The 24269-nt window shown below is 38.6% G+C and overlaps 1 protein-coding gene across 1 annotated transcript in view; it reads left to right on the top strand.

Moving 5' to 3' along the window:
• Window positions 1-24269, top strand: part of LOC122802349 (zona pellucida-like domain-containing protein 1) — a 658361-nt gene that overhangs the window by 627202 nt on the left and 6890 nt on the right. The window contains exon 6 of the mRNA XM_044071986.1: window positions 11106-11277. Within this exon, the coding sequence (XP_043927921.1) occupies window positions 11106-11277 (172 nt within the window). The remainder of the gene's footprint in view (window positions 1-11105; window positions 11278-24269) is intronic.

Here is a 24269-nt window from a genome sequence, read left to right as displayed (position 1 = left end):
TCGCTTACTCAGAGGTGATCTCTGCCTGACTTACAAAGCCATGCCCCACTCAGAATTGATGGACATGCTCCACCTAAAGAAATCTAAGTCACTGTGAGCCAAGCGCTCTAGTGAGCTAAACCTAGCCACAACAGTAAATAGAACATGCTGGAGGGATAGATTCCTGTCTCAGAGACTTACCATGCTTTGGAACAAAATTCCAAATTACATCAGGCAGAGCCCCTCACTAACACCCTTCAAGAGAAACCTTGACGAGTGGATGGGAAACAGAAAATACACCCCTGGGATCACTTCATTGGCTCTGCTTGACAGAGGATCAGTTAATTATTCAATGGGGCGTCGAAAGCCGACACACTCTGGCTAGGCTTATAAATGCCCTCAGGCAGATAGCCTAGTACCTACCTATGAACCTATGAGCAAAGACTGGGGCAATTTTGCGGAAGCTCAACCACTTCATCAATGTTGGATGGCCGTTAAAGCAATCTTGTGTACCAACAGAAGTGCAACCTTTTTTCCATACAGAGATGAGATGCTGATGAAAGATGGTATCATTTTCAAAGGTCCTAAAGTTATTGTTCCTAATTCCTTACAACATGAATACATTCAGATTTTGCATCATGGCCACCCAGGTTCTGAAGCTACCAAAAAAAAGGTGAGAGGACTAATACTTTGGCCTTCTCTGTCAAAAGACGTTGATAAAGTACTTTCATCTTGTTCCTTATGCAATAGTACTAAACTGCATTTGCAAAAAGAACCACTTCAACTAAGCCAGATTCCTGAACTACCTTGGTTAACAGCAGTCACTGACATATTTGAATGAAACAATCAGCATTACTTAGTGTTAGCAGACTCTTATTCAAACTGGTTTGAGATAGATTTGCTACCTAACCTAACATCCAGTGTTGTTATTACTACGTTGAAACATCATTTCTCAGTCCATGGTAGTCTACACAAAGTTATATCTGACAACAGTATCCGGTTTACCAGTCAATTATTTCAGAAATTTGCAAAAGAGTTGGACTTTATCCATATTACTAGTAGTCCAGAATACCCACAGTCAAACGGCCTGGCTGAATGTGCAGTACAGAGTGCAAAGCAAGTACTAGAGAGGTCAAAGTGTGACAATACTGATATCTTCTTGAATTTACTTCATCTCAGAAATATACCCAGTGATAACCTACTTGGCTCACCTGCTCAGATACTTCTATCTAGGCAAACCATAACAACCTTGCCTATCAGTTCTAGTTTGTTGGTGCCTAATGCTAAAAACACCAGAGCAATCAAAGCCCAACTCTTTAAGAAGCATTCCTTTCAGAAGTCCAGCTATGATAAAATGAGCAGATTTCTTCATCTTTTGAAAAGAAGGAGAAACCGTGAGGATGCAAATGGTGAAAGGCTTTGATTAAATTGGTCAAGTGAGAGGTATATGTGCCAAGCCAAGATCCTAATTAGTGGAATCTGAGGGTATAGAATACAGGAGAAATCAGAGGCATCTTCTTCCGGTGTCTGAATCAATATCACAGCATTGTATCTGTGATAAAGACTCTAGATCTTAGAGCAACCCAGACAATGTTCATACTGAGGAACATGTCTCAGTACCTATTCCCATTCCTGATGATTTCACAGATGTCCCCAAAGCTGAACATTTCTTGAAGACAGTCCCCATTGCTAGATCCAATTCTGATTTCTATGTTACATGATCAGGTCACATTTCTAGACCTTGTGTAAAATACACAGCAACCCAGACATGATTGCTTTATATGTGTTTTAGTTTGTGTGATTGCATGTCAAAGAAATAGTTCTGTATAATTGTATGTCAAAGAATCATTTCTATGTAATTGCATGTTAATGAATACTGTCATTTAGTGCATGATCTATTTCTCAAAGAGGAAGGGTGTAGAACGGAGTGTGTGTTGTAACTTTAAGAAGCATTTCCAAGTGTGGGCATGTGCGTATAAATAGTGAGCGCGTGCAGGCAGCAGTGTCATTTTGAGAGAACAGCCAGAGTGTTAACATGTATGAGTGTAGTGGTCAGTCTGTTTATAAGTTTATTTAAAGTTTAAGTTACTAAGCCTCAATCTTGATGTGTTTGGGTATAATAAAGCTGCTTGAACTGAACCCACAACTGTTTGTCTGTTTTATCCTGACTGGACGAGCGACAGTATCTATACCCTGGGTTCTCCTGGTAAGGAACTTTTGTGGCCATTCCATATGTTTGGTCATTTCCATACCAAAGGGGGCATTATACTCAATCATGGGTCTGATAAGAGCCAAATAAAGTGGCACTATGACTTCGCTGGACCTAGATGCCATGCCCTTAAATATAAGTTGGGTGCCATAGAATGATTTCCTTACTATCTTGGCCACATGTTGTTAAAAGGTGAGATTACTGTCTACATATGTTTCCAGATCCCTGACTACTAGGTCAACAGTAGGAGATGGCTTATCAATGGAATAATTAACCTGGGATGCATTTTTCCTAGATGGCACTATAATGCATTTCTTGGCATAGAGTTTTTGTCCATGACTTTGGCACCAGTCATTTGTCTGTGTTAGACCCTCTTGTAAGATGTTTGTCTCATGGTTGGAATCTATGAGAGCTCCTAATTTGCAGTCATCTGTGAGCTTGGACAGCCAAAGGCCCTTGACATTAGCCATTACCTCTGAGAAGTAGATGCCAAATAGGAGCGGTCCCAGCATGGATCCGTGAGGCACCCCACTGGTGACCAGTTTGCCCTGGAACAAATTGTTCAAACCCTAACAAGAGGAATGAACATATTAGATCTAGTCCTCAATATCATGACAAATAGATGCACCAACGCAACTGTCAAGCCCTCATTAGTTAAATCTAACCCCAAATCAGTTGCCATTGAACTGGCACTAACACCAGAATTCAGAAAGAGTGAAGTCAGACTGAAAAACTTAACCAAAGCAAACTATACCCTCCTAGGGGAAGGTATAAATGGATTCCAAGCCCCACCCCCAGCTGGAACTGGTAAGTACACCAAAGCTTACATTAAAGCGCTGTACAATCACTTGCATAGACTCAGCTTTTCCAGAGAGAATCAAAGCCAGAGCCCCAAGTAAAAAAGCCGCCCTGGTGGACATCCAGCATCAAGAAACTTTACAACAAATGCAAAGAGTTGCTGTCTAAGAAAACTAAGGCAAAGCCCCAGCAATGGAAAAGCATCATCTTCAGCCTCAGCAGGCAAATAATACAACATATCAAATCCTGTAAGGGTAACTTTGAGGAAAAAAATTACCAATCACAGCCAGGGATAATCATAAGGCTTTTTACAGCTACATACATAGCTTAAAAGGTAGGATCCAAGCATGAGCCAAATTAGTGACTAATGGTATCACACACACTGATCCTGCAGAGATAGCAAACCTGCTAGTGGACAGATTTGGTGAAAATTTCACTCCCTTATCCCCTCCAAACTTATCACAAACCTTGCACCCAATATCCCTCCCATAATACATATCTGAAGAGCAGGACATTAAAGCCTTGTCTAAGGCAAAAAACACAGCCTCTATGGGACCAGATGACATCCCAACTGTCTTGTAAACAAACTTAGACATGAATTAGCATCATCATTAAGTACCCTACTGAATCACAGCTTAACCACTGGCTTTGTTCTTTTGGAATGGAGAACAGCAACAGTTATTACCCGAATTACACGAACGTGGCTTAGCAACAGACCTAAGGAATTATAGACCCATAGGTTTGACCAGTCTAAGCTGTAAAGCCATGGAACGTATCATCATGGACTTCATAAATGAAGACATAGGCGACGTTCAAACCCTGGATGTGATGCAATTCAGCTTTGTCAGGAGCAGATCCTGCCTGTTAAACCTGGTGGATTTCTGCAAAAATGTGACCAGGGCCATTGACAATGGCAAATCTGTGCATACAGCATACCTCAAATCAAATCAAATCCCACACTCAGACATTACCAATAAACTTAGCAAACTGAATGTAAACCCCTTTGTTTGAAAGTTTGTTTGAAGTTCAAAGTTTGTTTGAAGTTCAGCAGAACTGTCCAACTACAGACCCATTGCCATTCTCTCATCACTAGCCAAAATAATGGAGAAGTGCATTCATATGTAGCTTATGGACTATCTCATTCAGAACGGTCTGCTTGCCAACTCTCAGCATGGCTTTAGGCCACATCACAGCACCACCTCTGCCCTCCTTTCTTTTACAAATGCCATATTCCAAAGTAGGAACAACAACAGGCTACCTTCAGCCCTATTTCTAGACCTGTTGAAGGCCTTTGATATGGTCAACCACAAATTACTCATCCATTCCCTAAAATCCAACTCCCTAGATAACCATACTATTAATGTTATTAACAACACTGCTATTAATACTCTCTTATCCCCTGGCAAAGCTGCCACTCCAAATCCATCAGGCTCCAACACCAACTCCCCCACAGAAATAGCTAATGGCTTTAACACCTTCTTTACTTCAGCCAATACCTCTAAACTATCTATCCCTAGCTCTACTCCCCCCCCCCATTTCACATCCAACCCATACCTATCTCCTACATTTTGTCCCTACTTCAAAAACTCAAGCCAACAACCCCTTCAGTCGACAAATTACCTGCAGAATATCTCCAACTAGGTGCCAAAACAATAGCCTACCCCATCTCTCTATTAATTAATAGGACTGTAAAAGAATACACTACCCCTTCAGTCTGGAAAATCTCACACATTATCCCTCTCTTCAAAGGAGGTGACTCTTTGGAGTATTCTAACTTCCGCCCCATAGCGTTACTATCTCCTCTTGCAAAAATAATGGAGAAATGTATACACAAACAGTTACTTAATCAGCTGTTATGCAACAATCTCCTAGCTAGCTGTCAACATGGGTTTCGCACATTCCATAGTACAACCACCGCCCTACTATCCTTCATCGACTCTATCAACATAAATCGCAACAAGAACACTCCTTCCTCTGCATTCTTTGTAGATCTGTCAAAAGCCTTTGATGTGGTTAATCATCAACTTCTCCTACACCGCTTAAAGACCCTCTCTCTTGACAACCAAGCCTTAAGCTGGTTCTCATCCTATCTTGAAAATCGCAAACAGGCAGTTCTCTGGGATAACCATCTCTCTGATCTTCTCCCCACCTCCATAGGAGTCCCTCAAGGGTCCATCCTAGGTCCTCTTCTGTTTTCCATTTTTATAAATGATCTGCATCTAGCTACTCCTCTATCTACTTGTATTCAATATGCTGATGACACAACCATCATTTGCTCTGCCACAACCCAGACTGAACTTCACTCACTAACACAAAACACCTTCACCACCATCGAGCAATGGTTCTCCAACCACTGTCTCTTCCTGAACCCCAAGAAAACCAAACTTCTGATCTTTCCACCCACTCACCTATCTCCCCCTATTGACTTCACACTTACATCTAACAATGGCACACTTATTGCTCCAGACCAAACAACTAAACTATTGGGTATTACTATCGACAACCAACTAAAATTTGACTTTCATATCAACTCCACTATAAAAACAACTAACAGGAAACTTGGATCTCTCTATAGAATCAAATCTTTCTTAACACCTGAAGCTAGAACTATAATAGCTAGAACCCACTTAATCTCTACCCTATTATATGCTTCTTCTATAGACACTAATCTTTCTAAGTACAACCTCAATAAACTAGCTATGTCATACAACAACATAGCCAGATTTGCCACCGCCTCTCCATATAGAACACACCACTGTTTGAATCTTTCAAAACTAGGGTGGCTGGAATTACCCCACCTCATACAATACTATCAACTCACTATTGCACATAAAGTCCTTTATCACCCTGAAAACACACCAATGCTCTCCACCCTCATAACGACCTATCACAATATGAGGCATCTCCGTTCCTTCAACAAAACACTGATAAAAACTTCTAAATCAAACAATGTAGCAGGAGACTCCATATTTTCCAACTCAATTGGCAAAATATGGAATCAACTCCCACCAGACCTCACAACACTGACTTCTATTCCGCTATTTAAATCCAATCTAAAACTCTACCTAAACAACCACTGGCTATGTTCGTGTAATAACCCTGGGTAACCTTTCTCTCTCACTTTGCTTCCCTCCTTTACTCTCACCTGGCCTATCTCTCATCTTCATCATTTCTCTAGCTGACTTCACTTTCCCTCTTATTAATGTATATGTCTATCCCTCTTTATTTATTCATATTTCTTGACTTTGATACTTATGTCTTTGAATAACATACCTTAACCTAGCAATTTATCTAACCTAGATTTCTGCTCTGCCTCACATTGAACTCAAATTCTTAGATAGCCTGTAATTAACCTATGATATTGTTTTTTTTATTGTATAACTTTGTATATTTTTAACTTGTTAAGTAGTAGTTAGTGGAGCTTTTCTCCTCGGGCCTCCACTGAAAATGGACATGTATCCAGTTGGAATAGCCCGGTTAACAAATGTAAAATAAATAAAATAAAAATAAAAATACTATTCAGTGGTTCCTATCCTATCTGAATGGCAGATAGCAGCCTGTATTATGGCAGGGCAAACTGTTCACCCTGCTACCTCTCACCCTTGGTGTCCCTCAGGGCTCTATTCTAGGTCCTCTATTTTTTTCTGTCTTCATCAACAATTTTCATACTGCCATCCCTAATCCAACCTGCATTCAATATGCAGACGATTCTACCCTGATCTGTACAGCCTCCTCCCCTTTAGACCAGCAAACCTTAACACAAAACACATTTAACACAGTTGAAAATTGTCTCTCTAATCACTGTCTGTTGTTTAATCCCAACAAAACTAAACTGCTCCTCTTTACCCACCAGTAGATCCACCCCATGTTCCTTCTCCATAACATCCAGCAACAGTACCTCTATCTTTCTAGATAGCCATACTAAGCTTTTAGGAGTAATAGTGGACGATAATCTGAAATTTGATCTGCATATCAATAAAACTATAAAAACCATTAATAAGAAGCTTGGTTCATTATATAGAAGCAAACGTTTTCTAACTCCATTAGCTAGGACTGCAATCGCCCGCTCACACCTACTCTCTACCCTTCTATATGCCTCCCCCATACTCTCCAATTTGAGCAAAACTGAGCTTAGTGAGCTCTCTCACTGTTACAATATTGCCAGATTTGCCACAGGCCCAACATACAGGACACATCATTGTCAAAACCTCAGTCTTCTCAGGAGGCTAGAACTGCCTAGCCTACTTCTGTTCAATCAGCTTATAGTAGCACACAAAATTCTGTACCACCCTGAAAATACTCCAGCACTCAAAAATATCATAAAGATATACAGTAATTCAAGGCAACTATGATCATCCAATAAACTGTTGGTCCAAACCCACAAAGCCATTAACTCAGCTGGCGACTCCCTGTTTGCCAACGTTGTTGGTAAAACTTGAAATTCACTTCCATGTAACCTTACCCTCGAACCTTCTTTAAGTCTCTTCAAAAAAGGTCTCAAACAGTATTTTAAAGAGCACTGCCTTTGTCCCTGCACTAACCCTGATTAACCACTACTTATTCAATGCCTTATTTAAACTAATATTGTACGCATCTCTTGCTCATAATAGCTTGCTGCAACCTGTCATTTTTGTATACTATTACACAGTGTGTATATTATGAGAACCTACTAAAGAGTTTTGTAAATATGTTTGACTCATATCTGTTATGTTCTGTCTGTGTTATCTGGAGATTTTCTCCCCGGGCCTCCGCTGAAAATGGACAGATATCCAGTCAGACTATCCCGGTCAACAAATGTAAACTAAAATAAAATAAAATAATAATAATTGTTGTAAGATTGGTTGCCAACTGGCTCACCAACTTATCACACACTATCAAAGTGGATGATTCCACATCAGTCACCAGACCTGCCACCAGTGGACTGCCTCAAGGGTCAGTCCTGGGCTGCCTATTGTTTGGTATATGCTTCTCAGAAGTTCAGATCAAAACTAAGGTACTGTGGCTAACCAAGTTTGCAGACGACTGTAAACTATGTGCAATTACTGAATCCCTAAATTATGTTAGTATACTTCAGGATGGTCTTACACAGACCAACGACTGGTGTCTTAGTCATGGTCTCAAACTGAATGCAAAGAAATGCATTATCATTCCCTTTGGTAAAAACAATGTCCCTTCACACTATCAAATTAACAATAGTACCCTATGTACCTATGAAGTAATAAGAGAACTGGGAACACATGTAGACGGTGTCCTTTTCTTTGGCCACCATGTGTCTACTGTAGCAAGGAAGGCTTTCTACATAGCACACTTGATTAGCAAATGCATCATCTCTAGAGTAAAGGAGGTTATAGTCCCTCTATACTCATCACTAATAAGCCCATAATTGAGTATAACGCCCCTTTCGGCATGCACCATACAAAGCACGTGCAGCAATTGGAGAGATCCCAGAGGTTTCTTACTAAGAAGATCATGGGACTCCAGCATGTGCCTACACAGACCAACTAAAGTCCCTGTCACTATACTCAGTATCTTAAAGACTTCTTAGAGGAGACTTATCCTTGGCTTACAGAGCAATCTCCGACCAAAACCTAATGAATTTGCAGCACATCCATAAATCAAACAGGACTAGAACTACCCATTCCAGGGACTTAAATATGGTCTGCAACTTGAATAGGATATGTTGAAGGGACAGATTTGTCTCTCAGCACCTGCCACATCTTTGGAATAGGCTGCCAATTCATGTGAAGCAGAGCACCTCTATGACACTGTTCCAAAGGAACCTGAATGAGTGGATGGGGCACCATAAACTCTTACCATTGATAGTGCCCACAACCCTCCTGAACATGGGCAGCCATTAATAAATACAACCCTGGGCATTGACTAGAGCATCTATGGTATTACTTTGGGATGAAAATGCTAAACTTGAAATGACCTCCTGGTCGATAGCCTAGTAACCTCCTATGAACCTATGATCCAGTGGAGCTGGTATCATCAAGTTTGACTTCCTGGGTTCTGTCTATGAGCCAGCTGGAAATCCAGCATGTCATATAGGGGTTTATTCCCATTTCAGTTAGTTTGTCAGATATACCAGAGTGGAGTATTGTAGTGAGTGCCTTAGAGAGGTCCATGTAGGCAGTATGCGCAGTTTTCCTTCCATCCATTGCCTGGGTGACCTTCTCAAAGAAGTCCACCAGGTTTTGTAGGCATGTTCTTCCCTTGACAGATCCAAAGCTGGATTGGGTCCACTGTCTGAATGATGCCTATGTCTTTCTTGATCATTTCTGTAATTCATTCTATGGCATTGCATATTAAACTAGTTAAACTAAAAGGTCTGTAGTTTCCAGGGTCAGTTCATGTTCTGGCCTTGTGAAGTGGGGTAACCACTGCAGTCCTCCATTCTCATGGTACAAAGCTGGTTTTGAGTATATAGTTGAAAAGTGACAAAAGTGGTCCAGATAGGTCATGTTTCCAGCTGTTTAGGAGGTATCCAGGGATATTGTTGGGGCCTGCTGAGTGTGTTTTTGTACTTACTGAACACTGTCTGGACTTGTTCCCTATTAACAGTTGGGGGAGTTATGCTAGAAGGTATTTCATGGAAGGAGGTGGGGGAAGTGTGGGGGGTTTAAACTGAATTTGCCAGCAGCAAATTCACTATGTCACTCTGCTCAGTGAAGGTGGCATCACTGACCACCTTCTTGGCACACTAATGAAGTTTCAGATACAGCTGTTGAAGGCATTGTGGTTGTCTTCAGCAAGTTAGGCTGTCTTGACCTCATAATTGGCCTTGTTTGGCTTAATTAGTCATCTTAGTTTCCTGTTTAGTTTAAGTGGAGAGCTCCTCTCACCTCCTGATTTTAGCCATGACTGTTTTGTTTTTTTATATACCCTTTTAAGGTTAGGATTCCATGAGTGCGATTTGTTTTTAGAGTTTGTTTTGAGCTTACTTCTAGTAAGTACAGCAGCCTCTATATGGCTGTTACAGTGTCTCTTTGAACAAGTCAGCATAGGTTGTTGTGAACTCTGGGTTGGGAGGGGCATTGAATATTTATAAACTTCACTTAAAAGGGTGTAGTTTCCTTTGGAATAGTTCCTTAATGTTACCGGGATTGCTGGGTTTGCAGATTTGTTTTTTATTTTGAAGGAAACAGCTCTGTGGTCCAACCTCACCAGTGAGGATATGACACTGGGGAGTGCAGCACTCTCCTGTATTGGTGTGTATCAGATCCAATATGTTTGAACCTCTGGTGGGTGTGCATAGTATCTGGTCAGTGGAATTTTTGTTACTAAAGTCCAGGAATTATTGTGTATGAGGCAGTGTATGTTTCCCACTGTATAGAGGATTAATTAAAGTCTCTAATGAATAGATTATTTGGATTACTGGTGAGTGTCTCCATGAGCTATGGGATTCTAGAGACATAGAGGATGACCTGTAGCCTACTAGGATATGGTATGGTGTTTTTTCTGTGATGATTTGCACATGGATAAATTCCAGGCCATTATCCTGTTTAACCATCCTAGAGTTATACTTGTGGTTAATGTACATTGAGACTCCTCCATCTTTTGTCTCTGTCTGGGCATCCGATGGTCAAAATTGTGGAAGACACTGAAGCCTTGCACTGCATGTTTCTAAGAAGGCACTTTATGATGGCCAACAGCACCCTCTATTTAAACCATTTAGAATGTAGCTTTTTGTTGTGATAGGTTTATAGAAATAATATATAGGTTTACAGAAATAATGTGTTTATATCAAAGATGTACTAGACACCAATGCTCATTGACTGATCTTGGTAATTGACCATACTGAAAAATATGAAAAAGATAAAAACAAACAAAACCAAGAAAAACACACAGAAGTGGGTCCAACAAATAACACCAGTCGATGAATAAAATCCAAAATTCTTTTACTGTTTGTTAGCGCTTTCATGCAATGAGATACATGCACTTCTTCAGACAAACTGTTGAACTCACTGTGGGTATAAATACTCCCACAAATTTAACCAATTAATTATACACAGCCCTATACAATTAAACTTAATTACTATTTTCTAAAATTTACTGAAAAATATTTTGCTATTTTATTTTCATACGGCTCTGCAATAAAATTGTCACTTTGTTGCAGATGTAGCAAAGATCAGCAAACACAAATTATTTTTAATGGAAAGGGACAGCAAGCAAGATTTTCCTTCACTGCCTTCAGATTCACAGAACACAAGAACTTGCCTGTATCAACATTCTGCTTACACTGTGTCACACGAATCTGTGAAAAGAAGAGTTGCAACAATTTCATACCAGTAAGTATAAATAATATCATATGAAATGCTGAAACAAACCTGAAATGTTCCGGTCTTCTTCTGTACCTTTATAAATTTCAGGTGATGTTAATTTTTAGTCTTAGTTGCTGTGTCCATTTGCTATCTAGGAATGTAAGAAGAGAGACAGCATCATTAACACCTCATAATTATTGTTCTCAGGTCCTATAACTCCTTCAGGGAGCCAAACAGATGTAACGCTTACAGGTATGTGGCAAGACTTTCCCATGCTTGCGACTATTGAGAAGTAAATGCAGGAAATCATTTCCAGTCCCTAAATTTCCATGGATTTTATTCCTCACTGTGTCTCTTTTAATGTCATTACATTTAGGAAATTGGTGGTAAACCTCAATTATATTTCGGTATTCCTGCCATTATCCTATGTGCATTTTATCAATCCTACCATTACCTCACCTGTTTCTTTAGCATGCCCCTTTAGGCTAGGACTTAATCATTTGGAAGAGGTCTACCCATTTCCCCAGCTTGCCATCTTTAAATATCTTTAGAAATCTTTAAAAATGCGATGGCAATTGAAGTATGTTGATTGGTCCATGAATATTGAAATGTATTTTGATTGGACATTAGGATTTTAAATTCTGATTTTTATTTCATGAATTTTACGATCTGAAGAAGCATTTTTGCCAAAAGCACTTATCGGATTTCATTTCATTTTATCAAGTTTATTAAAGAGTTTTTAACAGTTATCGTTCCGTGGTGGTTACCAAAGTTTTTCAGTATCTATATATCTGAATAAGGTCTCCTTTTCTATATGTATATGAGAAAACTGCACACGTTCAGATGTTTTAGTTTTTCATAATAAATTAAATGTTCACATCTATAGATGATCTTGTTATATTTCCGCTGTAGTCTTTCCAGTTTACTCATTCTTGCTTTCTTATAAAGTTTTTATATTGTTATTCCATACTCATGTTTGAATGTAATGTAACTAACAAAGAATAACTTCATCATTTCTGATTTCCTAGACTTTATAAATCTTTTTAAACAAACAGTAGTTCTATAACTATCATTAAACAATTATTATATGTGCCAGGGTTATGTTTATCACTATAGTATTGGTGTTAGCGCTGAACATGTAATAATCACAGGTCTCATAACCATCTTTAATCCCTATCATAAGATCTTCACCTGATTTTTTGTTAAAATGTCTGTTAGAGAAAAAAACATTTATACCCTAACAGAACTGATTTCCAGTCATTGTTCTTTAACCATGTTTTGTAAACAATAACAACATCAATCTTGTGGTAAAGAAGCACATTTTCCAGTAAAAAAAAGAAAAACATTATTATTAATGCTCTAGCATTAACAATCATCTGAGATGCAGCAAATGTTGCTCTCTGTGAACTGCTAAATCTTCAGCCTTGCAAAATCCTACTTTGTGTTTGTCAAATATTGCAAAACATATGCTGCAAAATTTCTCTTCCTTGATCTTGACAAGTGCATGGTATCTTGTCTGAGCACATGCCCAAAATTAGGCTTGGATGCTCTACACATTTTTATACCACAAGGAAGCTCCCACAAGTATGGCAAGGGTGCAGGGCCAAAAAACACAATCTCAAAAGCAAAAACCTCTAGCATTCCACATCAGCAGTTGAATATACTTCATTCAATTTTATAAATATTTAAAAAACATGTAGAGGTATTCAGTAACAGCTGTTATCTTGATGACTGTTGCATGGTGTGGAAATCTGACACCATCTATTTGCAAGAATTTGTACAGTATCTGAACGATAATAAATGGGGGCTGCAATTTAGATTGAATTGTAATTTGAATAAGGTTACTTTTTTGGATGTCAAGGTTGTTTACACTTGTGATGGTACATTATCTACTTGTTTGCTTTGGATGGAATTTCATTATAATTCTTTTTTAGATGCCACTAAGTGTCATCCACTCCATGTAATTAGGAATATTCCTTAATCTCAATTTTTAAGGGTTAACAGGATTTCTTCCTCTGTAAAGGAGTTAGAAAAACACAATGCAGAAATGGAAGCAAGATTTCAGGCTAGATGTTTTAAATCTGATGATATTCATTAGGGACAGAATTTTGCCAGTTCTATAGACAGGTCTGTACTATTAAAATATGGGGAATGGAAGAAGTGGGATGCTTTGTTGCATATGTCCACTAGCTTTGGATATAACTCTACAGTTTTTTGTGATTTAATTAATAAACTCTGAGGGATACTTTTGTCTGACAGTAGGCTGGCCCAGCTGTTAACCACACATTGTGCATTTTCTTATTGATGGGGGAAAATCACTGGCAACTATTTGAATCATTTCAAAACAATTTTCTGTTCTGATCTAACTGTACAGTATTATATTGAAGAGACACCAATCGTAGGCTGCTTGCTGTCCCTGTGGACATTGTTCAGTTTGTAAGTTTGTTATGAAAGTAAAATATTTTTCATCTGCTAATACATCTAGTGCTTTTGATATTCATTGTATGAATCCTTGTTTCCGAATGGGTGATGTACTTACTTGAATGCAGCTATTCTGCCTTTTCTGTAGGACAAACTTCCAGACAGTTTAAAACTCGTATTTTTGAATACTTTAGTGATATTAGAAATTGTTGTGCATCTAGTGTTTTGTATAAACACACTCTTAACTCTCCTGCTGCTTCATTTAGATTTATTGCTATTGATCACATTTCTTATAAAGGTTTGAATAGGTTAGGGTGGTGTGAACAATTAAATAAGAAAAAACAGAGTTGGATTGTTAGATTGGGTGCTTTATTTCCCCCAGGACTTAATGATTTTTTATTACTGGTCTTTCCTAATTTGGGCTTGGGTTCACTGTGTTGTGGTTCACTTTAACTTTTATCTTGGCACTGAATAATGCCTTTGGCCAAAACTGGTATGCTTTTTTTGAAGTGCTCTTAATGAATACCTCTAAGCATTTTTTATAAATAGCTAAAAAAATTAATAAAGTATATTCAACTGATAACATGGAGTGATAGCCATTTTTGCTTTTGGGATTATGCTCTACACATTACCATTTTTAAAACAGGACATTTTTTTTCATGTAGGTATTTACTTAAAAAATCTTTTCATTCACTGTGACATGACACTCCTTTCTATATGTGATTTGTGAAAAATATGTCCTAACACCCGTATAAGCTATATTATCTAAGAGGGCTATAAGTTCTCTACTGACAGTCAGACAGTCCTTGCCGATGAGATAATTTGTACTGACATGAATGAAAATATAGCTGTACTTCCATACATTAAGGCATTCTAAGGCCTGCCTCACATCCTCTATTTTTGCTCCTGGAAGCATAACATTATTCGATGTTCATTATCTTCTCTGCAAATGTTAAGCATCAGTTCCTCTAATAACTGAATCTCCAATCACAATAATATCTTTTCTGATCAGATCAGAAGAATCTTCAGCTTCTATTTCAGTAATATCTGTTCTATCATTTGTAACGAAAGAATGATCTTCTTCTCCATTAGTTTTATGAATCCAACTGTTTTAATTGATTATTACATTTGCAACTATACAATTTTCGTCCAGCTTTCTACATCTACAGCTTCAGCCATAATGTGAATGTCTGCCTTGCTCCTCTTTTTTCTAACAATGATGTTCGTCAGTCCTTCCATGTTCAGTTTTGATTTCGTCATTTTCACCTGCTCATTTCCTCTTTTTTTCTAACTCATGTTTTGGAAAAACTTGCCTTTTTCTGTAGGATAACTGCTTTCTGATAGAAACATTTTATAATTCCTTGTAATCTGTGTGTTACATAGGGAGCACTACAGAAACGTGAAAGCCCAAAATCCTGAGACCAAAATTTTGAAAATTCAAAATCAAGAAAACTCAAAATCTAGAAAACTCAAAATCCTGAAAACAAACAGGATACCAACACTTACTATATTCCAGCACAAGTACATACAGAAGCAAGTAAAACACAAACCATATTACTTTTCTCCAAGTATAAGTAGGGGGGGCAAGCCTTGCTGCACCACCCCATGTGGTGGCTGCGCCCCCACACCCCCTGCTACTTAAATATATCAACTCCAAGATTGCACTTAGTGTACTGAAGTGCAATCTTGGAGTTGTTATATTTAAGCAGCAGGAGGTGTGGGGCACAGCCCCCGACATGGGGGGGGGTGCAGGGGAGTGCAACCCCCCTGCATATAGTTGAAAGGTAATATGTTTCTGTATGTACTTGTGCTGAAATATAATAAGTGTTGGTATCCTGTGTGTTTTCAGGATTTTGAGTTTTCAGGATTTTGGTCTCAGGATTTTGGTCTTCAGGATTTTGGACTTTCAGGATTCTGTAGCGCTCCCGTTACATGGCAAAGAAGTGTCCCTTTTATTATGTATTCTGTTTGCTTTACAGACATTTATCAATTTATTTTTCATCTTTGTTATTTGTTGTGAACTTCTTCCTTTCTTTTTTCTATTTCCTTCTATATACGCTGTATTCTCAGATTGTTGAATACTTGTATCTAAAATTCCATAGTTGTCAGTGGCATTATCATGTTTCATAGGGGTTGAGTGATCTTTACAGACAATAAACACTTCCCTTCCTAAATGTGTTCTGTTTGCTCTTTGCCTAACATTATTTATCTCATCTGTTTAGTTATTAATATATGTAACAATTCTCCAAGCTGTGCCAATTACACAAGTGCAAGTGTCATCATTAAGTAACTTTTGACATGAAGAACACAGATCACCAGTGTTATCAGGTGTTATCTTTAAATTTGTTTAAATATCCATAGCATTTCTTACACTGTACCAGATATTTGTGCTTTAGCAAATCATTAATGGCATATTTATTTACAGAATCCATATTCAGCTGAGAATGAATAAAGAATTCTAAAAGAAAAGAATAATCAAAATCAGTTCCTGCAGAATTCAAAGAGAACTTAAATCAACTTCTATGAGAAAAGTCACACAAACAATCTACAACTAAATATTAAATTATGTGCAATAAAATTGTTGCTCTAATCGTACAAGTTGTGAAAGTCGCACAAAAGTTGGACTTCCTTTTTTACATCAGTTGCAGTTATACCTCTTTTTAACAGCAAAGATCAATTAATCACAAACCAAGACAAGATTCTTTAGATAAGCCTTGGTTTGTCCTCTCTGCAGCATGTGTGAATTTGTAGCTGACTAGGCCCCTTTTGATGGCTAGAGTTTGCCTTTCTAAAACCTATCTCTTTTTAACAGCTAACATTGACAATTAAAGGTAAAACAACAAAATATAAATCAAAGTAAATCTTCTTGCGTACACACAGTCCCTTTTTTCCTACAGTGAATATCAGTGTATAAAAATAAAATATAAATTCAAATAAAAGCTTTTCTTACCAAGCTACTTAACAGTCAATCACAAACTGATAGAGGATTGTTTAGATAGGCATTATAATTGAGGGGCTTCTTCTCCAGTATGGGTTGCAGTTTTCTAACTTCTGGAAAAGGCAGCACTGATATTTTGATAAAGTGCTTCTTAGGTGTGAAAGCGCTTACCTTGTCAATAAATGTTATTGTTTTTAGGCTATGTTAACTGGTCTCTTTACTATTTTCACTTTGTTTGAGGCTGTTGTGTGACCAATTTTTATCCATTGTGGTTATATACTTTTCTGGTGTACTTATAAATACCGACTCCCAGGTTGCAAAACAGTGGAGAAAAGCAAACCCCACTGTCAGGAAATATTGTTTATTCAAAGAGCATTTGGTCTTTCTGCAATGACCAAAACTACAATCTTTCACATGATACATTTCCCTTAATATATTACTTGCCGATTTTTGGTTTCACAGATGGTTCATCACTTGCTACAGTTTTATCTTTAGAAACAGACAATTAATTTTTAAACAGTATCTCATCAATCCGTTTGTCAGAGTTCTTGGGATCACTTTCTAATTCCCATTTTTTTTTTATTTTACTTGCAAAAGCTCTCTTGTATATTGGTTGACTGCTAAAATGTCTAATACTTCCCCTTTATTGATAATATCAGGTTCAAGCCAATATTTTCTATGCCTCACTGTTGGCTCTAAGCTCAGTTATTCCAACAGTAGCATAAGCTTCATTTGCTGTTCCAAAGTGAGATGTACCTCCCTGGACTACATGAAAAGAGACAAGGAAGAGCTCTCAGATCATGTGCCCAGGCAGGTATGACCCTAGCCCTGAGTAGCATCCTGCCTTCGCCCAGAATGATACCACAATATAAGGACAAAATGATTGACTTCAACAATTGGCTAAGCTTCTGGTGACATTCAAAGGGGCTCCAGTATCTGTCTGCCTGGGAGGACATGATCGACAGACCATGATGCTTTGTCAGAGATAGTCTGCACCTATCATCCCTGGGATTCAGGTTACTGACTAAGGCTCTTGCCACCCCTATAGTGCCTTTTTTAGGCAAAGTTCAAAAGACAAAACCACCACCGTAACAGGTACAAGCATGCAAAATCTGAAGTTAATGCTACTCAATGTTAGAAGTCTAAATCTCAAAATGCACTTTCTCGAGGCACTCCTAAAAATGGAGAATATTAATATCTGTGCAGTAAATGAGAACTGGTTCAAGGCTCCAGAGAGTACCCCTGAAATACCAGGCTACAACTCTTACCACACTTTTCAGCTACCAAACCAGGATCGAAACACTAAAGGTGGAGGAGTGTCCATATTCACCAAGGATATTCACATCACCAGGTTAGTTGCCCAACACAATGCGTCTGAAATTCTCCAGGTGCAACTAACACTAGGTAAGACTGCAATCCAAATTGTAGCCTAATACAGATCCTCCACCATGCCCCAAGATTCTCACTACACCTTTCTAAACATACTGGAAAATATTAATATACAACCAAACACCCTAGTACTGGATGATTTCAACTACCCTGCCATTAACTGGGAAAACTACTCATGCACCCACACCTTTGCCCAGCAGTTCTTGGAATTCATAAATTCCAATGCCCTGGATCAACTAATCCATAGTCCCACCAGGGGCTCCAATATCCTAGACCTGATCATTACCAACATGGGAAATCGATGCTCTACACCTATGGTCACCCCCTCGTTGGTCAGGTCAGACCATAAGCTAATCACCTTTAACATCCACATCCCATCCCTATCCCCCAGTAAGGAAACCTCAATAAAAAACTTCTCCAAGGTCAACTTCATGCTACTCAAGTCAGAAGTGACAAACTTCATGACACCCATGCAGATGGGAACTGAAAGTTCGACTGCTGAGTGCTACATTAAGGCACTGTACGAGCACATCCACTCATGCATGAATCTTACCATCCCAAATAGAACCAAGATGCTCTCCTCCAAAAAAAGGAAGCCAATCTGGTGCTCCCCTGCCATAAACAAACTTTACAACAAAAGGAAAAAAACTGTTGCAGAAAAGAGGAAAATCCCACGATGCAAAAATCTCCCTTACCAGCCTCAGTAAAAAGCTAAGATCCCTCATAAAATCCTCCAAAGCTAGTTACGAAAATAAAATTGCAAAAGATTCCAAAGACAGCCACAAGGCATTCTATAATTATGTCAAGATGACAATGCTCAGATCTGCTCTGAGCTACAACACAATGGCATTAAATATACTGATCCCAAGGATATTGCTAATATCCTGGCAGATCGATTCAGTGCTAACTTCACCCCCCTCTCACCCCCTAAATGGCCCATCTCAAGAAATTTGGAAGATTGCCAAATTCCAGTAATAATGGTGACACAGGTAAGAAAACATACTCTCCAAAGCAAAGAATACAGCATCCATGGGACCAGATGACATCCCGGGCTGTGTACTACATGAACTACAAAATGAACTGGCACCTCATATAAGTGTCATGTTTAATCATACCCTCACCTCAGACTTAGTGCCCAATGAGTGGTGCACAGCTACAGTTATCCCACTCCATAAGGGGGGATCCACCTTGGATCCCGGGAACTACCGCCCCATCAGTCTGATGAGCCTGATCTGCAAGGCCATGGAACGTATTATCATGGAACTTATAAACAAAGACATTGGCAAACTTAAAACACTGGACCCCACCCAGTTTGGGTTTGTGAAGAGATGATCTTGTCTCCTGAACCTTATTGACTTCTTCAAATCAGTCTCCAGAGCCATGGATGAGGGTAAGGCAGTCCACACAGCCTATCTGGACCTCACCAAGGCCTTTGACACCAACCCCCACTCTGGAATCATAGATAAACTTACTAAGTTGGGCATTAATCCCTATGTCACTCGATGGGTTGCCAACTGCCTTACTGACAGAACCCACACTGTAAAAGTAGCTGACTCCAAATCCAGCTCCATTCAAGTGACAAGTGGAGTGCCTCAGGGTTCAGTCCTGGGACCTCTCTTGTTTGGCATCTACTTCTCTGAAGTACAGGCCAACACTAAGGGACTCTGGCTAGCAAAGTTTGCAGATGACTGCAAACTGGGAGCCATTACTGAATCCCCAAATAATGTGGATACTCTACAAAAGGGCCTTACAGAAACAGATGCTTGGTGCCAGAGTCATGGGCTCAAGCTCAATGCCAAGAAATGTATAGTTATCCCCTTTGGGAAAAAACATGTACCCGTGAATTACCACATAGGTGGCAGTACACTAAACACTGAAAGTGTGATAAGAGACTTAGGGACACAGGTGGACAGTGGTCTCACCTTCAATAACCACATCACCAATACAGTCAGGAAATCCTTCTATGTGGCACATCTCATCACTAAGGGCTTTTTATCCAGAAAAAAGGAGGTCATTGACCCACTGTACTCAGCCCTCATTAGACCCATTATAGAATACAACGCCCCATTTGGTATGTACCTCTCAAGACATCTGCAACAACTGGAAAGGCCACAGAAATACCTCACTAAAAGAATCACAGGCCTAAAGCAGATGCCCTATGCTGACTACCTTAAAAAACTCCAGCTATACTCTGTTGCATATCATCTACTCTGAGGCGATCTTTGCTTAACATACAAGGCCATGTCAAACCTAGAGCTGCTGGACATGCTACACTTAAAGAAATCCCAATCCCTCAGAGCCACATGCTCCAGGGATCTAAATCTTGTCATCACAATAAACAAAAGATGCTGAAGGGATAGGTTCCTGACCCAGAGACTCCCCAGACTCTGGAATAGACTGCCCATACATGTCAAGCAGAGCGCCTCTTTGGCCCTCTTCAAACAGAACCTTGATGATTGGATGGGAGAAAGGAAATTCACCCCAGGGATCACGTTAGTCAACCTGTTAGACAGGGGTCCATGGATGTAAATAGTGTGGGAAGAAATAGCCATGGAATTGTTATGGCTAGGCTTGTATTGGCCCTAGGGCAGATAGCCTAGTACCAATCTATGAACCTATGAAAATTTAAGCATTTCCCTTGCGCACAGTTCTCTTGTGATGGCTCATGTTACTTTAACTGAACCCTCTCTTATTCCATGCTGTTGGAATTTGTACACAATATGAAACCTGAGCTACATCTAGTATCTGAGCTATGTGCAAATTCAGAGTATTCTAAGGTGCAATATGCAACAAGTACACTGCAATTACTCTGTCTTTTAATGCATTATTTGCAATGTTTGTAGTGCCTTTACTTTCTGGTGAATGTTTAAGAAAGATATCCTAGAACAGTGTGCATTATTAATGTGAGACAAAGAAATAGAGTGTAAACTGAAAATACTGACTGGCATAAATACTGTGTATGTAATGAAATGTACACATGCCCTCCATGAAATTGCTATATCATCCATCTTGTGACATTCAGACTCTGGGTCTTCATTGTTTTTTATCATCTGAGGCCTGACTTCCCATAGTTTAAACATGGCTATTACCTGTGCTATTTAAGTGCACATACTGGATGATATAGCATTTTCATAGAGGGTATATTCTCTATGAAAATGCATACCCTCTATGAAAATACTATGATATAGCATTTTCATAGAGGGTATGTGTGCATACTGTCTATGGATGATATACCATTTTCATAGAGGGTATGCACACATGCCCTCTATGAAAATGCTATACCCTCTATGGATGATAGCATAGAGGATATGTAACTCTATGAAAATGCTATACCCTCTATGGATGATATAACATTTTCATAGTGGGTATGTGTACATACCCACTATGAAAATGCTATATCATACCCTCTATGGATGATATAGCATTTTCATAGAAGGTATGTGTACAGCCTATGTGTAATGAAATGTACACATGCCCTCCATGAAATTGCTATATCATCCATTTTGTGACATTCAGACTCTGGGTCTTCATTGTTTTTTATCGTCTGAGGCCTGACTTCCCATAGTTTAAACTTGGCTGCTACCTGTCCTATTTAAGTGCCGACATAGTGCACTAAATGTGCTCTACTGTACTTTTACTTACATTAGTTAAATGAAGGTCTTCTTAATGGAACCTCATATGCTGGTCACTATTTCTGTCCTAATTTAACTCACTTTATATTAATTTTATTCAAGAACCTTCACATCCTGGAAAAAAGCACAGAAATGTGGGTTTAGCTGCCTTCTCACAGCAAGAGAAAGATGCCAACTTCTGCATTCAAAAAGAAAAGAACTTCAAAGACAAACAATATAACTATTCAAGCTCAACTGAGGAAAGGACTTCATGAGTGCACTATCAAACTATCACTACTAAATGTCATAGTGTATTACTGTATCACAGTACACTCTAAACATAGGAAGCATCCTTCCCTAGCTCAGGAAGGCACTGCATCTCAAACCTTCACTACAAACCCCAGAGACAGAGTAATGCAGTTGCGTCTTTAACAGTTTCTGCTTTATAGAAAGACCTATATAAAATTCCTTACCGCAACCATGTCTTAGGCTTGATTTTATGTTTACTTTAAGGTATTCCAAATAGCTCAAGCTCACCAATACCAGTGGGATTTTTACCGCTGTGCTGCCAAATGCAGTCTGTCTCCACTGATTATTTTTGTTTGCACTGTGACTGTAACCTGGCTCCATCCATCTGTGCTTTTTGCCCCACTCTCATTCTCAGTCACTTGTGTACCATTGCATTTATATTCTCTGTAGACATAGCTCATTGAATAACTGGACAAAAACTAATCGATCATCATAATAATTTCATCTACATCAAAGACCTAACTGAACTACACAGCAGCAACAAACTTACCTCTAGCAAGCAACCTGATTCATTTTTTTAACTCTACACACTCCCACCGATCTCATTCATAACTACTATATCTGTTCAACATGTAAATCAAATTGATCAGCCTGGACTTATTGCTAGCTACAACACAAAACACATTCCACTAGTTTAGCGCTTTCATCCTTATTCCAAGACTTCAACAGAACAATTGAATAATAACAGACAAGCTGAATATGAGCTTATTTAATCACAACCTTAATGCACCAGTTATACGATACATTTAATATATTCAGTAAATAATCAAAATTAACTGACTTAATTATATCAACTTTTCCTGTATTTACTATATTTTTGTAAAAAAAACATTTTATATTGATTTTATCAATTAGACCTGGGGAACGATTCACCTTGTAATTCAATTTGTCACTTTACTTCTTTACATTCAAGATCATTGTATAAATCATCCCCCATGCACACTTTTAACTTACAGAATCAATTACACAAAACACAAACTCTTTGAATGAAGTATACTTCACGTTGTGCTTTGCTACTATCTTAGACATACCTTTGCTTTAGTGAAATGCACTTCCTATCCAAATTTTTATATTGGTAAAACAACCAGAATGTTGTTTGCAAGCATTTATGAAAATGTTTAGTCCTATAAAAACAAAGACATGGCTAATGCCCTTGCACAAAACTCCTCAGTACACAAAATATTCATTTTTTAGACTGAAATACAAGTAATCAGAAAAAAGAGAAAACAACATAAAACTCTTTTCTTTTTTCAAGGAACTACCCCCCCCCCAGCACACATATACACAAGCACCTCCTGCAACATGTTTGTACCATCTCAAAAAACATATTTCATTGAATAATATTTCAAAGAAAATGTTACATACAGGAAATTCTCCTTCCTTTGTTTTAGCAAAGCGAGCTAATACCCCCTCCAGCCCCATACCCCCCTTGCTTAAATATACTAACTCCATGGTTCTACACCTGCAGAGAAAAGAGAAAACGCCATACAGACTGAATCACTGCTTGTTAAGAAACTCCTTAAGATGTAGCTACAACATGACAGTGGGCATTGGCAAGATGTAAATGACGCTCTAGACTAAACTGCCTAATAACTTTTGCTATCCTAAGATCTTAAACCATACAAGCAAAAATTATCCATAGCTTTTTACAGTTTTCTATGAAAAGGAAGTAAAGGAAGTGTCATTTAGATGTGTTTTCAATAATTTGTGATTTGACAAAAAGTCAATTAGGTAAAATGAATGATAGCCATATATACATTCACACATAAATACATAAATAGAGGTATGTGTGGAACACATGAGGCTTCAGTACATGAAACAGGAAAATATGAGTGAGTGATGACATCATACCAAATATCCTAATCTTAAGGCACAGGATATTCCATCTACTAGATGAATCACACAAACCAGACCACCAAGTATGGCATTTCATGAGATGTGTGTTTGTTATGTTACAGCAGTATCATACCTCTCAACATCTTAGTGCAAGAAATCTAGACAAAGCCCAACAAAATGGGAGGGCAAAGGCTCAAAAGTAGGGACATAAATTAAATACTGCTCTTACAAACTTAGAACGTTGCTAGAGTTACATGGTTTGTTTTAACATGTATTTTCTGAAGGATTTGAAGTCTGAAACTCAAATGTATGTTATTATTTAGTGACTTCAATCCTCAGATCATCCCAGTGATTTTCCAGAAAACCAAAAATCACAAATTTTATGAGGACCAGACCAAAAATATGAGCCAAAAATCTGGACATTCTGTGCAAATCTGGACACTTGAGAGGCATGAGCAGTACTTCCTGAGTATTTCAACGGGGCTACAGTATTTTCATAAAACACTACTTAGTGG

This window comes from Protopterus annectens, chromosome 5.part0, assembly GCF_019279795.1.
Source record: "Protopterus annectens isolate FY-2018-M chromosome 5.part0, PAN1.0, whole genome shotgun sequence".
Lineage (NCBI taxonomy): Eukaryota > Metazoa > Chordata > Ceratodontiformes > Protopteridae > Protopterus > Protopterus annectens.
The sequence above is the reverse complement of the archived record's forward strand: the minus strand, read 5'-3'. Positions and strand labels throughout refer to the sequence as shown.